The sequence below is a fragment of the Prionailurus bengalensis genome, chromosome C2, assembly GCF_016509475.1.
Source record: "Prionailurus bengalensis isolate Pbe53 chromosome C2, Fcat_Pben_1.1_paternal_pri, whole genome shotgun sequence".
Taxonomy (NCBI): domain Eukaryota; kingdom Metazoa; phylum Chordata; class Mammalia; order Carnivora; family Felidae; genus Prionailurus; species Prionailurus bengalensis.
In genome coordinates this window covers 75,426,785-75,441,738 of record NC_057350.1, presented here as the reverse complement: position 1 = coordinate 75,441,738, position 14,954 = coordinate 75,426,785, and the positions used below count along the sequence as shown (strand labels likewise).

Below are 14,954 nucleotides of genomic sequence, written 5' to 3'. Positions count from 1 at the left end.
TAGTACAGGGCAGGAAATTTGCCATTTTAGCAGTCACTCAACTAACAAATGCCCAGACTTTGAAGAAAGAAAATATATTCCTGCATCAGGATCGCTCTTTGAGGGTGAGTGCATCCCGCTGGCTTTAATTCTTGACAAAGATTATGGATAGTGTGCTTTTTAAGGTAGGAGTGCTCTGACAGTATTTATAGGATTTGCTGTACTTGTCTTCCACACTGTCCTATGAAGGCAACTAGTTTACTATCTAGGTTTTCAACCAAGTTAAGAAGACAGGACTTTCTGAATCAAGAAGCTTGCCTGGTGACTAAATCAGGGGGGATGAAGTGGGAGTGAAAAAGATTAGGAGTCATGTCTATATGGTCCAGCACCAGAAATGAAGAAAACTTACAGGACTCCATGGGTTCTGTTAACAGGAAATAAAGGGTCTCAAATGATGGGCACTTTATTTGAACTGTTCTCTATTGGAGAACCTATTCTCTAATGGAGACCCTTTGTGTTAAAAGCGAAGTATTATTCTGATTCAGGACAGAGAAGATACTTTGCCATATAAATATTTCAGTATTTTTAAGGTTATGTGAATCCCTTGCCATACGAATCTCCTTATATCACAGCTGTGATGATAATTTATAATGTCTAAATTCTCATTGTACCTTCAGGAGCTGAACTCAAACTATCCTTCCAGGTTCATTTCTCACCACACACTTTCACGTCCCATATGTTCTAGTCCAGTGGTTCTCAACTCGGCGCAAAATTGACTCATTTGAGGGACGCTGAAAAAACACTGATGTCCAAGCCTCACATGAACAACTGAATTAGAATATCTGGACAGTGGGGTCCTGGGATTGTTATTTTTTCAAAGCTCCCAGGGTGACTGTCATAGGCAGTTAGGTTCAGAACCACTGCCTTAGGGGACTTCTTGTACCTCTTACACTCTCCCTGACTGTCATGCTCCAGGCACTTCATACCACCTGAATTGGTAAAGAACCTACTCCAGTTTCTGAAATTCTTCCACCAGACTGGATTTCTGCCCAGGAGACATTCTTGCAAAGATTGTTCCATTTATCAGTATCTGTAAGGAACCCAAGAGAAACTTTATATCACGTCAGTTGGTCATACATGAGATAATTGATAATACTTAGAACGCTGACTGGAAAATAACATCCATGAATGGCAAAACACAATTTGTTTCCAAGAAGTCTTTTTTTTTTTTTTAAGACATTGAGACCTTGGTCATCAAGCAAGCGACCAAGGAGACCAAAAATCAGTCAAGATGACTGCTTAATAAAAATATTGGATGAAAATGATGACCTTCAGATATTTAGCTGAACTGCCATCAAGAAGGTGGTCAAAAAGTCCTGAGCTTAATGGAATCTTGAACCAGTAGAGTATGAGAAATTGCAAGATATCAAGAGGTCAGCATCCTAGGGAAAGGAAAGGAGGCAACAGCTTCTCAGAAAATTGTTCAGAACGAGCAGAAAAAACAGCCTCGTGATGAAATAGTGACAATTAGTGGTCTTGGATTTAACCATGCCATCTGGGCTTGACCAATTGTGGAGCTCAGCTGATATCCCAAGTCTAATTTTGGCTATGGAACATTGCTGGTTTGGAGATATAATAAATCTATGCCAGCTCCATCCACCTGAGCTTTATTCTACAGAGTCTGAATTCTTCTGTTAGATCTCTGTGCTCCTTGCTCTTCTTGAAAGTAACTCAGCTTAATGTTTGATCAGCCTCTACGTCTTTAATCTTTTTGTCTTAAACAGTACCTAAGATGATAAGCAATTGAATACAAATAACTTATCTTTGGATTACACTAGACACAATCTTTCTCTAGTTTGTCCACCTGTTATGTATATAACGTACCTGCCCCTGCTATGGGTTTATTCTTCATCAGAAAATTGTTAACTCTGACCTTTTCTTGTGTAGACTATCTATCAAAACCTAACAGAATTCCTTTCTTGGGCTGCTTTCCTCTATAATTGATGGATTTCCCCTTCACCGTTTGACCCCTCACCATGGCAGTATGAAGACAGACACCCAAAAGCAATCCTTATGACTTGAGAAGCTCCTAATACTTTATTTCTCTAGATGGTGAGAAATGGGCTAATCAAATTTACTAATTTTAAACCTATCTAGAAATGAGACAACAAAATGTTTTTGCCCCTTTATGACATATTCAATAGGTATTTCTTACCTACTTAAAAGTTTGAAATTACTTAAGAACATGCTCTGTAAGTGACTTCATTGGCATCTTTATTGGGAGAGTGTGGGAGACTGATACCCTTTTAGAACTTACCTTTGGGAGTAGGCTACTGAAATGTTGACTTATAACCTGAAAGGATTTTCCACTTAAGGCAAAATGGTAACTTCCCTCTCTGCCATGATCAGAGACTTCTTCCTTGATATTAATGTAATTATCCTGCAAAAGCAAAACACAAGTTATTTTAGACACTTGATAGAGTGGTAAAGGACCACAAGTATATCAGAGTCAGTGACGACTGGCCTCTCTCTTTAAGAGAGACTGGGGTCTCTCTTTAAGAGTCACACTCCAGCACCAATTCCTCAGAGAAACACTTTGTCTTGGCTGGATCAATCTTTGCACATCACAGCCTCTAGTGAATAGGAGAATAACACTCATGTCCTGTTCTCATCCTGATTTGATCTTGGTGAGTCCCAGAGAAGAGCACATTTCACACATTTCAAGTGTAAAATACAAAGCACTACACCTTAACAAATCTCTCCCTGAAGTGAGAACTTACCATTTTTTTTTCTTACAGAATTAATATTGTTCCACAAGGACACAATAGAGATAGGATACTGAATGATTGGGAATACATGGATAAAACTTTTTTTTCCCCAGCGCAAAGACATAGTCAAATTTTCCAATGTGCACAGCAGTTTCTCTCCCAGGGACTAAATCTCCTTAGGACCCAGTGGGATGGTTAGCAAGCAAGAGGAGGATGAGTAATTAGATTCACAGCCCCCCTTACTACATTCTTTCTCCCATAGGGCCAACAACATTATTACACTTAAAATAATGGATCCTTTCCAGGACCCACGACGGCACTATACATTAAAGCTCAGTAGGAACAGTGTGAGAAATGGATATGAATTCTTCGAACTGCATAGGTATTAGACATTTGGGGAAATATGTTGACCCTAGGTCACCTGTACATCTCTGCCAGTCAAAGCTGCTCAGAAGCCGACACTATGAGTCAACTTAGATAAGTCTGTTTTTAGGTGTACCTGATTGCTGTATGCAATGGACTTCTCTTCTACTAATTTCCAAGATACAGATGCTGACGAAGACCCAGTGATTTCATTCGCTTCAATCAGAATGACTTGTTGGCTTTCAGAAACCATTCCAGACTTTCTGGCCACTGTTATTGCAGTCTGAAGATTGTCACCTATAAGAAAGGAAGGGTATAGCAAGGTGAGGTTGAAAAGATAGAACCAATTCATGCAGGGCCTGGAAAACTAGGGTAAGGAGTCCAGAATTTATTTTAGGTGTGAAAAGAAATAATTTCTAAGTCTCTCTCATGCTGATTCTCCATGAATCCATGATCCCTTTCGTGATTCTTATTGCTTTTTATCTGGTTCCTTCATAACCCACCAGTTTTTCCAGAGAGTGGAAAGAAAAAACAAAAAGGCAAAATTCAAATCTATTTCCATCATTTTTCAGCTTGGTAAACATTTATCAAAACCCTACTGATTTAATATAGTCCCAGGTGTTTCCACTTTCAGCCGAATTGGAGTAAGACCACTAAAACCTATCTCTCCCACTGATTACAATGGGAAACTATGGGAAAAATACAAAAAGCAACTATCTGAGGACTTTGAAAAGTAAACAAAAGCAGGTAGAATGTGGAAGGGAGTCAAATTTGGAGAAATAATCTACAAGGTGGTGATATGGTTGGTTTTATTTTTTTCTCACATGTGTGACCTGAGTGTGAACCCCAGTCCCAGCGCTGTGAAGGATGCTAAATACAACTCCAAAAGACACTTAGTCTTTCTGACCAGAGAAACTAGAAAAAGAAAAAGCTTGAAGGCTGAAGAACTATGGGGCAGACCCTGGAAAGGAGACAGCTAGACAACAAGACTAACTTACTGTGTGAACTCAACCCAGAGCTGTGCATGTGCAGAACAAACCCAGGGAAGGAGAGTAGAAGCCTCAAGAATTGAACTAGGATATGAATCACCTCCCATGTCCTAGAGTTTTGCTTGCTCAAACAAACAAAAATCACCCTCACCATTCTCCAGGAGATTTTAACAAGATCCGAAATCTCACACTATAATATTTTAAATGTTCAAGAAAGTCAACCTACAAAACACCTGGAAAATGTGGTCAATTCTCAAGAAAAGAAAAGACAATCAACCATTGCTTGTACCAGGATGACCCAGATGCTAGAATTACCAATGTTCTTAAAGCAGCTGTTATAAGTGTCCTCCATGAGGTAAAGGCTACCATTCTTAAAATAAACGACAAGATAGAAGTTCTTAAGAGAAATAAAATATATATACTCTATAAATAAGAACCAAATGACTGCTTTACAATTGAACAATATAATAACTGAAATAAAAAATTCCTTGGATGCTCTCAAAAGCCGAATAGAGGTGACAGGAGGAGGAGGCAGTGAATTTGAAGATAGGTAAGTAGAAATTATATGATCTGAAAAACGGAGAGAAAATTAAAAAAACAAAAGAACAGAGACTGGAGAATGGCAACAGTCATGTGATTAGAGTCCAGGAAGGAAAGGAGAAAGGAATCAAAACAGGAGAAAATATTTTGAAGACATAAAGCAGATAAGTTCCCAGATACGGTAAAAGATTTAAATTCATAGATTTAAGAAGCCCAGCGAATCCCAGTAAGATAAACTCAATGAGAACCATACCCAGAAACATTACAATCAAACTTCTAAAAACAAAGATAAAGAAAATACCTTAGAAATGGCAAGAGAAAATAACACATTATATATTAGGGAATGATTATTCAAATTATTACAGATTTGTCATCAAAAAACATGGAGGCAAAATGACAGTGAAATATCTTTGAAGTGCTGAAGAAAGAACTGTGAAGCTCTGAAAGTACCCTTCAGAAAGGAAGGAGAGATAAGACATTCTTAGAGGAAGGGAAACTAAGATAATTTGTTGCTAGCAGACATACTCAAAAAGAAATGCTAACAGTTCTTTAGGCTGAAAGGAAAGGACACCAGAGGGAAACTTCTAACATTAGGAATAAAAACATAGCAACAGAAATAATGAAGATCTCGGTAAATATAAAAGTCTATTTTTCTTCCATTTGTGTGTAACTCGTGCCTATTGAAAGTGAAAACCTTAGCATGGTATGGTGGGGTTTTCATTGTCATATACGCGACAACCATAACATAAAGGAGAGAAGGCAAAGGACGTTCATGGTTGTAAGCCTTCTTGACAGGGTAGGTACAGATGTGATTCCTAGAGCAACCACTGAACAATAAATAACATCTGACTGCCTATCCCTAACATGGCTTTCTTCAGGTCTCTACCAAAGTACGTATGAGGAAGCCCAGAAGAGCTAACAGTGGGCAGGAGTTTCTCTACCCTGAGGCCAGAGCCCTGAGAGCTAAGAAGTGTCCACAATGCCTCAGCAGGTCACCAGTAGTTGGGCTGCTTTGCAGCACAGGACACTTTTGCCATCCACTACCTGAGAAGTTCCACGCCTGAGCCTCAGTCATCTGACAGAGAATATAACAACCTATTTTAGAAGTCTCAGAAGCTAGACAGGAAAATATCAGGCAGAACAACCAGAACAACACATGACAGACAAAATAGAGCAGTTGTTGGAGATAGATAAAACCTGCAGTAACTCCGGGAGCCTTGCGGGGGCTCAATCTGTTAAGTGTCCGACTTCATCTCGGGTCATGATCTCACCACGGTTTGTGGGTTCAAGCCCTACCTCAGGCTCTGTGCTGATAGCTCAGAGCCTGGAGCCTGTTTCAGATTCTGTGTTTCCCTCACTCTCTGACCCTCCCACGCCTGCTCGCATGCACTCTTTCTCTCTCTTTCAAAAATAAATACACATTAAAGAAAAAAACTTTGCATTATCTCATTAAAAATAATAAGTGCACTTAAGAAAACTCAAATGTAGCCCTTCTCCTCTAATGCCCCCCCCCTTAAAAAAGGTTTTCTAGAGCTATTCCCACCCCAAAACGTGATTTCAGATCTCAACATTAAGAGGTAATTTGAAGAAGATAATGGTCATCTTTGGAACCTGAGTTTATGGTTTGCAAAAACTGGATGCAAAAAAAATCTTAAAACATGGAGGCAAATTATAAAAATATGAGAATAACAAGAAAAAAGATAAGAGACTGAGAAGATAAATCCAGAAAGCCTATCATGTGAATAACAGAAATTCCAGAAGGGAAAAAGGAAGAGACAGAGCAAAGGCCATAATTAAATGAACAATAGAAGAACTTTCCCTGACAGGAAGAAGATAGATTAAAAGTGTTTACTTTTAATTAATTAATGAAATCAATGGGACAAAAAGACAAACATATAGACATACTCTGGTAGTATTTGTAAACTCCAAAGTTGAAGAAAAGGACAATATACAGAAGAGAACAAATTACCTACAGTGGACTGGCATTGGACTTGTAATAACACCTAGAGATCATTAAGGAAAAAACAGGACTCTAACCCCCAAATCCTACACCCAGACAAGAGGGCATTCACCTGTCAGAGCCAAGAAAGATACTCCAGGGTATGTAAGAAATTAGAGAGCATAACATCCTTCTATCCTATCCAAGGACAAACCTTGAGAAGAAAAATTTAACCCAGCAAGCAAAGAAACAGAACAGAAATTCCAATATGAGTGAAGAAGTGAAGAAGCGGGGTACAGAGTGATGTGTCCTTATTCTATCTAAATCTCAATACTAAGGATAGATTACGGAAATGTGTAAAATAAGTGCTAAAAAAAGATTTTTGAAACAGACGGGTCATGATGTAAGGGCAATTCTAAGTAATAAATTAGCTCAGCAATACCTACAAGTTGGATTGAGGGACTAAAAAGGAAGAAGGTAAAAGGGACCCCTAAGTCTCTTGTATTGTGGGGTAGAATGGGAGATGGGAGGTACAGAGGAGAAAGTAGAAGTATCCTAGAGCTTCCCACAGTGAAGCTGGATTCAGGGGAAATGGGCTGGGGAATAAGGGCTCTGGTGGAGAAATAGTGTACCTTGGCGACACAACTATCAGAGTTCAATGCACCTGACTGGAAAGCCGGGAAAGAAAGGCACACACTTAAATTTGAACACATGAGGAAATGATCTATTCTCCACTAAGAAGCATTCATTAAGAAATTTCACACACTTTTCTTGCATGATCCTTTCTCACCACTCCCTTGATTTGGGGTTTGAGAGAAGCACAGGGGACAGTTTTTTGTTTTTGTGTTTGTTTTGTTTTTGTTTTTTTTACCACCAGAACAATAAATGGGCCTTCAGGGTAGTTTACACACCATGCTGACTAAGCATTTCTCTTCCTACTAACATTTAATAAAAATTGTCATCTGTGCCTGACCCACATCTTCTTGTCAGTCAGGGGTTATTTCAAATGGCCTTTCTCAGAGAGGACACCACATATAAAGTAGCCAGTTAAGACATCACCCTGTTTTGTTTTATGTACCTCATAACTCTTATTGCCAGCTGCTTGTTTGATCAACTGATTGATTTTCTATCTCATCCCACCTGGATAGAAACTTGGTGAGAGCAGTAATTTTGCCTTTTCTGTTGCAGATCTCCAACACCTAGAATGGTGTCCCACCCACAGTAGGTAGTCAACAGTCTTTGTGAAATGAATGGATCTTGTCTATTTCTACATCAAATTCTTTCTGTTTCCATGTACAACTTTGTTATATACCTGTGATCATTACAGTCCTTATCCGGGCAGAGATGAGCTCTTCCAGAACTGGTTTTGTTTCTTCTTTCAACCGATTCTCCAAGATGAGCAATCCCAGAAATATCAGGTCTGATTCTACTTTGTCCCTGGAAACATATATATAATTGAACAGAAATAACACAATATGGGGGCGCCCGGGTGGCTCAGTCAAACATCCGACTCTTGACTTTGGCTCAAGTCATTGGTTCATGAGATTGAGCCCCACGTTGGGCTCCACACTGATGGCATGGAACCTGCTTGGGATTCTGTCTCTCCCTTTCTGTCACCCTCTCCTCTGCTGGTTCTCTCTTTCTCTCAAAATAAATAAATTAAAAAAAAAAAAAGAAATAGCACAATGTGGTCTTTCTTAGGGGAAGCAAAACCAAAGCAAAGGCAAATATGATTCTATCAGAAGTGGTTCCCATTCACCCACTTAAGCACCATTCCTTAAAAACCAAATATGTGCCCGTAAATCTGCAGAAAGAAGACAGGAAGGGACATGAAGGATACTGAGACATTTGCTCTGACTGAATCAATTGGAAGAGAGAGTATTTATTAAACAAAACATTTGCTTTAACCTTCCTAGAGAATGAACTAAATGACCCCAAGTCTTCTTTCTGCTGTGGCTAGTCTGGTTTCCAACACCTCACCTGTTAGCAACCCCCAGAGAGGTATTCTAGAATGGAAACATGAAAAGCAAGTGAGACTCAAGAACAATAAAACAAAATGCTAGTCTCTCCTGAATCCAAGCCTATATGCAATATTATTTTAGCCCCAGGAGTTCTCAGACTCAGAAAACAGCCCCTCTTTTATTTTTATTTATGTATTTATTTAGTTTATTTATTTGAGAGAGACAGCACAAGTGGGGCGGTAGGGGCTGGGGGAGAGGAGAGAGAGAGGACCCCAAGCAGGCTCTGCACTGCCAATGCAGAGCCTGATGTGGGACTCAAACTCACAAACTTTGAGATCATGATCGAGCCAAAACCAAGAGTCAGATGCTTAACCAACTGAGCCACCCAGGCACCCCAAAAGAGCCCCTATTTTAAAGCCAAGCTCCTCCCTCTCTTCCTCCCTCAGCAGAGAGCATTGTTCTTCTGCATATGGTATGAATGTTTCTGGAAAGAAGAGGGGCTTCTGAGGCTCCCGTCCACCTCAGTAAAATTTCCAAGACATTCCACAGGATTAAGTGCAGGGAAGTATATCTGGGGTTGGAGCTCCAAAAATTCTGCCATGATTCATTTATCTGAGACCCAGACACCTCTAGCAGACACAAGAGCAACATACCAGCATTGCCTAATTCTGTCTGAAATATGGGTGAAAGCAGCACCCAGCAGGACCCACCTTGCCCTACTTGCCACGGGCGTCTCAGAGCTGGGTCTCCTGTCAGCCAGCGGCATCAACTAGAGTTAGTCATGCTTCTAGGACCCTGCTAACACCTCCACCAGAGTGGTCAGAAGTGGGCACAGTTTGCACTACTCGCCCCAGGCATTCCCCAGTCTTCTGAACCTGGCATTGAAATCTCTCCATAATCTGGTTCCAAACTACCTCTCCAGCTTTACCTATCACTAAATTCTTCACCTACCCTAACCTCCTGACAAGGTGGACCAGCCACCATGGCTATGTTCTGTACTCAACCATCTCTAAACATTGGCTCTGAACTGCCATGAGACATTCTTTCTTCACGGAAAAGGTTGTAAGTTCACCATGATCTGCCATTGAAGAAACCCTGCCTGTTTTTATTCCGAGGCCCAATTCACAGGCCCGTCCCCATAAAAACCTTCCCATGGGGGTAAATATAATTGCTCCCTCAGGATCATACCTCTAGCACAGCGTAGCACACATTTTGTTTGTTTATATACCTCTTGCCATTCTTTGTTATCTGATCTGTCTCAACAACCTGAGGGCAAGCCTGCCTAGTTCAGAGACAGGCTCAACAACACGTGCGCGGTGCCCAACAGAGGAAGTGCTCAGCCAGGGTTCCCTTAGTTGAAATGCTTTGATGCCTGATGTGACCTTTTTTTTTTTCTCTTTGACAAGCAGCCGAGGAAAATGTATTTTCTCTTTCAGAAATTCTGCTGCCAGAAGAGTTTTTATGGAAAGCAAAGCCAGTCAGTTTGTCAAGTGAATGACCATAAATACCTAAATGAACACTGAATACCTAAATGAGGGCAAGGAACAGGGCTAAGGAGAAGGGGGAGAGAATGTACAGAAACTATAGTAGCCCCTAATTCTGGGGATTTCACATTTAACCAGGAGGAAAAGATTAGACTTGATTGCCTCGTTTGTATGGAAGGCTGGGAAAAGTACCAAGAGGTACAAATAATGGTCCTATGGAGTCAGATAGGAAGGTGTAATCATGTCTGGGTACAGTGATTGGAGAAACTTTCCTGGAACAGGGGATATTTGCACTGCTCTTTGAAGGATAACTTAGTTGATGACTGAACGAGGTCCTCCAAACTTTCTAGTGGCCCTCGTATCCAAACCTCAGGCTTTGGCTATTTTCAGAGATATGACATAAGCCAACCACAAGGCACCAGGTTGGGTCAAGAAAATGGCCACAGAGTCAGCCACCTGATGTAGTCTGCAGCCTATCCCGGCACTCATGTTTCTGGTTCCCCCGGCACATGGCCTTCATAGGTTTCCATGCACAGTAATCAGGATATTAACTAGTTCATAACCCAGATCTGCCACTACCTTTGCTGTGTGATCATGGGCAAATCACTTTCTCTGTCTGGTAATCTACTTCTTCTTTTGTAAAAGAAGGTAGTAAAACTAATGGATCTCCAAGATCTCTTCTAGCCCTAACACTACATGATTCTTCTTTTCATGAGTTTCAATATAAATCAAGAAGTAGAGAAGAAGTGGTCTCTTGAGGGATCTGAAGCTCTGCAACCTGGAATAGTGAGCTATTTTTTCCTACTTCCTGAACAGACAGTATATCTCCTCTTGATGCATCTAAAAATAATCAAGAATGGGGAATGTGATGCAAAGGGGATATTGTCATCCATGAGATTACATTTCCTGTCCTTGGAATCCAGGCTGTTTTTAAAGGTTGAAATATGCAAAAAGTGGGCTGAGAACCCTCAAAGAAATTATGGTATCAGGGTTGGAAGCACTCTGCACGCATGCACGCACACACACACACACGCACACCCTAGAAAAAATTTTCTGCTCTAATTAGAGATTAGCAAAGTTTAGGTAAATTAACGAAGCTAGGAGTAGATGTATGGTGATGTGGCTTTAGCACAGGAGGGGCAAATTGACAACCTAAGATTAGATCCTATGGGATCCTATAAGGGTTTAGATCTTGCCAGACTTTGAAACGTTGGAATTTCAATGCTGTTAGCCCAGGCATGTACTCTCCTGTGTGCCACAGCCCTCACAATTCCCTATTGGTTATCCGTCTTCACCATTAGTGCATTGTTATACGCACCAGCTCAAAAATCATGAGTTTGAAACTGGTAGATATGCAACTATTTATCATCATTAGAAATGGCAGCATAATAGCCAGAGTCTTAATATATATCTGTCAATGGGTTCTCAAGAAACAAAGTTCCATTCCCAATTCTGCCACAACCTGACCCCAAGTTTGTTTGTTTCTTTCTTTCAAATGTGAGATCCAGTCTCAAAGTTCACACTCTTAGCTCTCTGACTTGAGTAACTTTAATGGCCCGAGTCAATTAAATTACAACAAATACCCAGAGTTGTAATAGCCCGAGTTTTCAGGATCAATCTAAGCCGGCCTCAGGACTCCAATACTCAGTAATCTTTGATGAGCCATTTCCCCCTCTGGACCCCACTATCCATTCACGAAGTGACACAGTTGGACCCTGTTGGTGGTTTTCAGCAGGAGGGGTGCTGCCTCTAGAAGGCATTTTGGAAACCTTGTAGGCATCCAAGCAAGATTTCCTGCAATGACCAATGCACCATGAAGAATTCCCCTGCATCTCACATGCCTCTTGAATGTTTTACAGGTCATCCATTCATGGACATTAAAAAATCATTTATACTTTCAGTACTGGCTTATACTGTTTATAATGTACTATTATTATACTATATGGCATACTGTGTTATTATAGCATATCTAATACTACTAATATTATATTAAACAAATATAAATTGTTATACTTCCCCCGTGCTGTGTTTTACATATAAACACAAAGTATTTTTTGCACACTTTTGTTATTCTATTGAATTTTTCAGAAATGTAACTGCCATGTAAAGTGAGAAGAGATTGTACTGTTTGATTCAGTTTTACCAAGTGTTTGTAACCATTTCAGAGTCACCTCGCTGACAGCAAGCAAGACTGCTGGCAGTATTTGCAACTCCAATATGTAAATGCACCTGTATCAGTCATCCCAGTGATTCCGCACACAGGGGCAAGCAACATATCGCTTCATTTAGATTTAGTGGAGTCAGCTGAGCATTCACTGGAATATGACTTTTTGTCATGAATTGCACGTTTGCTTCTATGTTTACTATATCACAGGGCATGGTCTTTATTTCTATTTTTTTTATTTTTATTTATTTATTTTTTTACATTTTTATTTATTTTTGAGAGACAGAGAGAGACAGAGTATGAGTCGGGGAGGGCCAGAAAGAGAGGGAGACACAGAATCCGAAGCAGGCCCCAGGCTCCGAGCTGTCAGCACAGAGCCCGACGCGGGGCTTGAACCCACAAACCGTGAGATCATGACCTGAGCCGAAGTTGGACACCCAACCAACTGAGCCACTCAGACGCCCCAATTTTTATAGAAAATACGTGCCAATCAAATTACATATGAATTTCATTTTAAAGGAAGTGGTACAAAATATAATGACAATAGGAGTGTTGAATCTGATAGGATTGAGCACAAGTATGTTAGACCTCCCAAATTCAAGATTCAAAATAACAAAATAAGTCCTGATTATCTCCACAGCAGTGTTACCCCCAGAAGCTGACACGGAGTACTGGACATGGCAGTGAAGGTGAAATAAACAAGGTAGCCTATAAATGGTGGAAAATACAACAACAAATTTGAGCGCATAAATACTTGAGTCCATTTTAGTTTTTAGGCACCTCTTTTACATCTCAAAACTACCTCCTGAATGGCTCTTCTGATTCTGTGTAAGTCTAAGCTCTGTTCATTTGTTTCATTAAGTTGCAAATTTATCAATTGTTTTTCAGACAGATGTTATGTTTTCTAGCAACTAATTTGCTAACTCTAACAAAAAATGAGCTACTTGTATTTGTTTCAAAACAGGGTCGTCACCACCATTTCAAACTCTCTGAAACGGTTAATTTCCTATTTATTTATTATTCCTGTTTATTATTTATTATTCCTGTATTATTCCTATTTATTATTTCCTGTTTATTTTTACAAAGCTGTACAATGATGTCATATTTTATAGTTTATACAGTTTTTTCTCAGAAATTCTCCCAGTGTTCACATCAGCTTTGTGGCTGAGGCAGGACAGGGATGACTATATCCCTGTTTACCAAGTTTAGAGACATTTTATGCACACCAATCCAGCAAGCTGTGTTGTTCAGTCCACTGCCCAGTCCACTGCCCAGCAACCCATTCCGCTTTATCAAATCCTCCCTACTTACCTGGTGAAGGCAGTGGTGTGATGATCCATTTCTAGCTTCTTGTAGGCCAGTGCTATGACCCGGAAGCCCTGTGTCGTGTAAATCTGAAGTTCACTAACAAAACTAGTTGGTACTGTTCAGAAAATAAGGCAAGATTAGTATGCAACATTTATTCCGCTGATACCGGTGGAAAAATTCTTTACAAACAGATCCAACTCTTTCCCAAGAAAACACACCTCGTAAAAGATACACAAATAAGTCAGTGAGAACCCTAGATATAATTATACTGTCAGGGTTGGGATCCAGTGAAGCTGAAATGAGAAAAAAGCAGGACCAAAAAAGAAAAAAGAAAAAAAGATGGGAAACGTGTGTAATTCTTTTTTCTCCAGTTTGACCAGCAAGCATTCATTGAGAGTCTACTTACCATGTATGTGTCAGATACTGGCTCTACAGAGACTGAACGGCAGACCCTGCTTTAAAGATCTCTGTCGGGTTAGTAACAACCAGTGGAATGAGATCATTGCCAGTGCAATGAGATCTAAGCAATTGCTGTGTGCTATAGAAACATTTCGAGGTGCTTGTATCATACTGCCGGGAAGTGGGTAGATGAAGGAAGGGAAAGGCATTTTGGCCAAGGGAGCATCATATGCTCAAACATAGAGACACAAGACAGCAAGACTTGAGTAGTGAGTTCAGCTCGGGGGAAGCATGAGGAGAGAGGATAGGAGTGGCAAGGCATATCTGGAAAGTGTGATAGGATCCAGATCATGAAGGACTTATGTGTGATCCTAAAGGAGTCTGAGACTATCCTGGAACCTATGGGAAGTGACCGAAAGAATAGCAGCATGAAAGTGACAACACGGTTATACTATGTGGTGGAAAAACCTATCTGGCCACAGTATGAAGGGTGAATCAGAGTAGGGGAACCTGGGACCAGGATTCACCAAACACTGAAGTGATCCAGGGGAAAGGTGATGAGGGTCTGGGTGGATGGAATGAGAGGGCCATGGATTAGCAATTGATAAAATAGAGGCTCTGAAAGAGAGGGAGGAATCAGGGTTGAGTCCTAAATTGGGAGTAGCGGCAGAAATTCTTAATACCATTCACCAAGATGGAAAAGACAGGAAGTGAGAAAGAGAAGTATTGAGTTTGGGATGCCAGTTGGGTTTCCGAATTAGCAACGGCCAGTAGGCAATTAAATTTATAGATCATGTGCTGATGGGACACATTTAGGCTGGAAATAACAGATCCGTCTGTTGAATCACAAGTCTATTCGCTTACCTGTCTCAGGTTGGCAAAAGCTGGCCACCCTTTCCGGTGCACCTTTCATGAATGCCAGCCGGTCACCCCCCATCTCTTGGACAATGACTGTCATCCTCTGCAGTGCTGATGAGAATGGGAACAGATGCAGGATTGCAATTCCTTCCACCGGGACCTGGTGAGGGAGGGGGAATGGAGAGGGACATACCAACATAGC

General features: G+C 40.6%; 1 protein-coding gene across 1 annotated transcript in view; it reads right to left on the bottom strand.

The window, feature by feature from the left end:
• The window catches only part of ATP13A4 (ATPase 13A4), a 112,830-nt gene that overhangs the window by 15,268 nt on the left and 82,608 nt on the right, over positions 1-14,954 (bottom strand). Inside the window, exons 16-22 of the mRNA XM_043593294.1 lie at positions 14,759-14,912; positions 13,499-13,610; positions 7,891-8,015; positions 3,247-3,407; positions 2,297-2,419; positions 990-1,069; positions 703-770 (exon numbers count right to left, since the gene is read on the bottom strand). Of these exons, the coding sequence (XP_043449229.1) occupies positions 703-770; positions 990-1,069; positions 2,297-2,419; positions 3,247-3,407; positions 7,891-8,015; positions 13,499-13,610; positions 14,759-14,912 (823 nt within the window). The remainder of the gene's footprint in view (positions 1-702; positions 771-989; positions 1,070-2,296; positions 2,420-3,246; positions 3,408-7,890; positions 8,016-13,498; positions 13,611-14,758; positions 14,913-14,954) is intronic.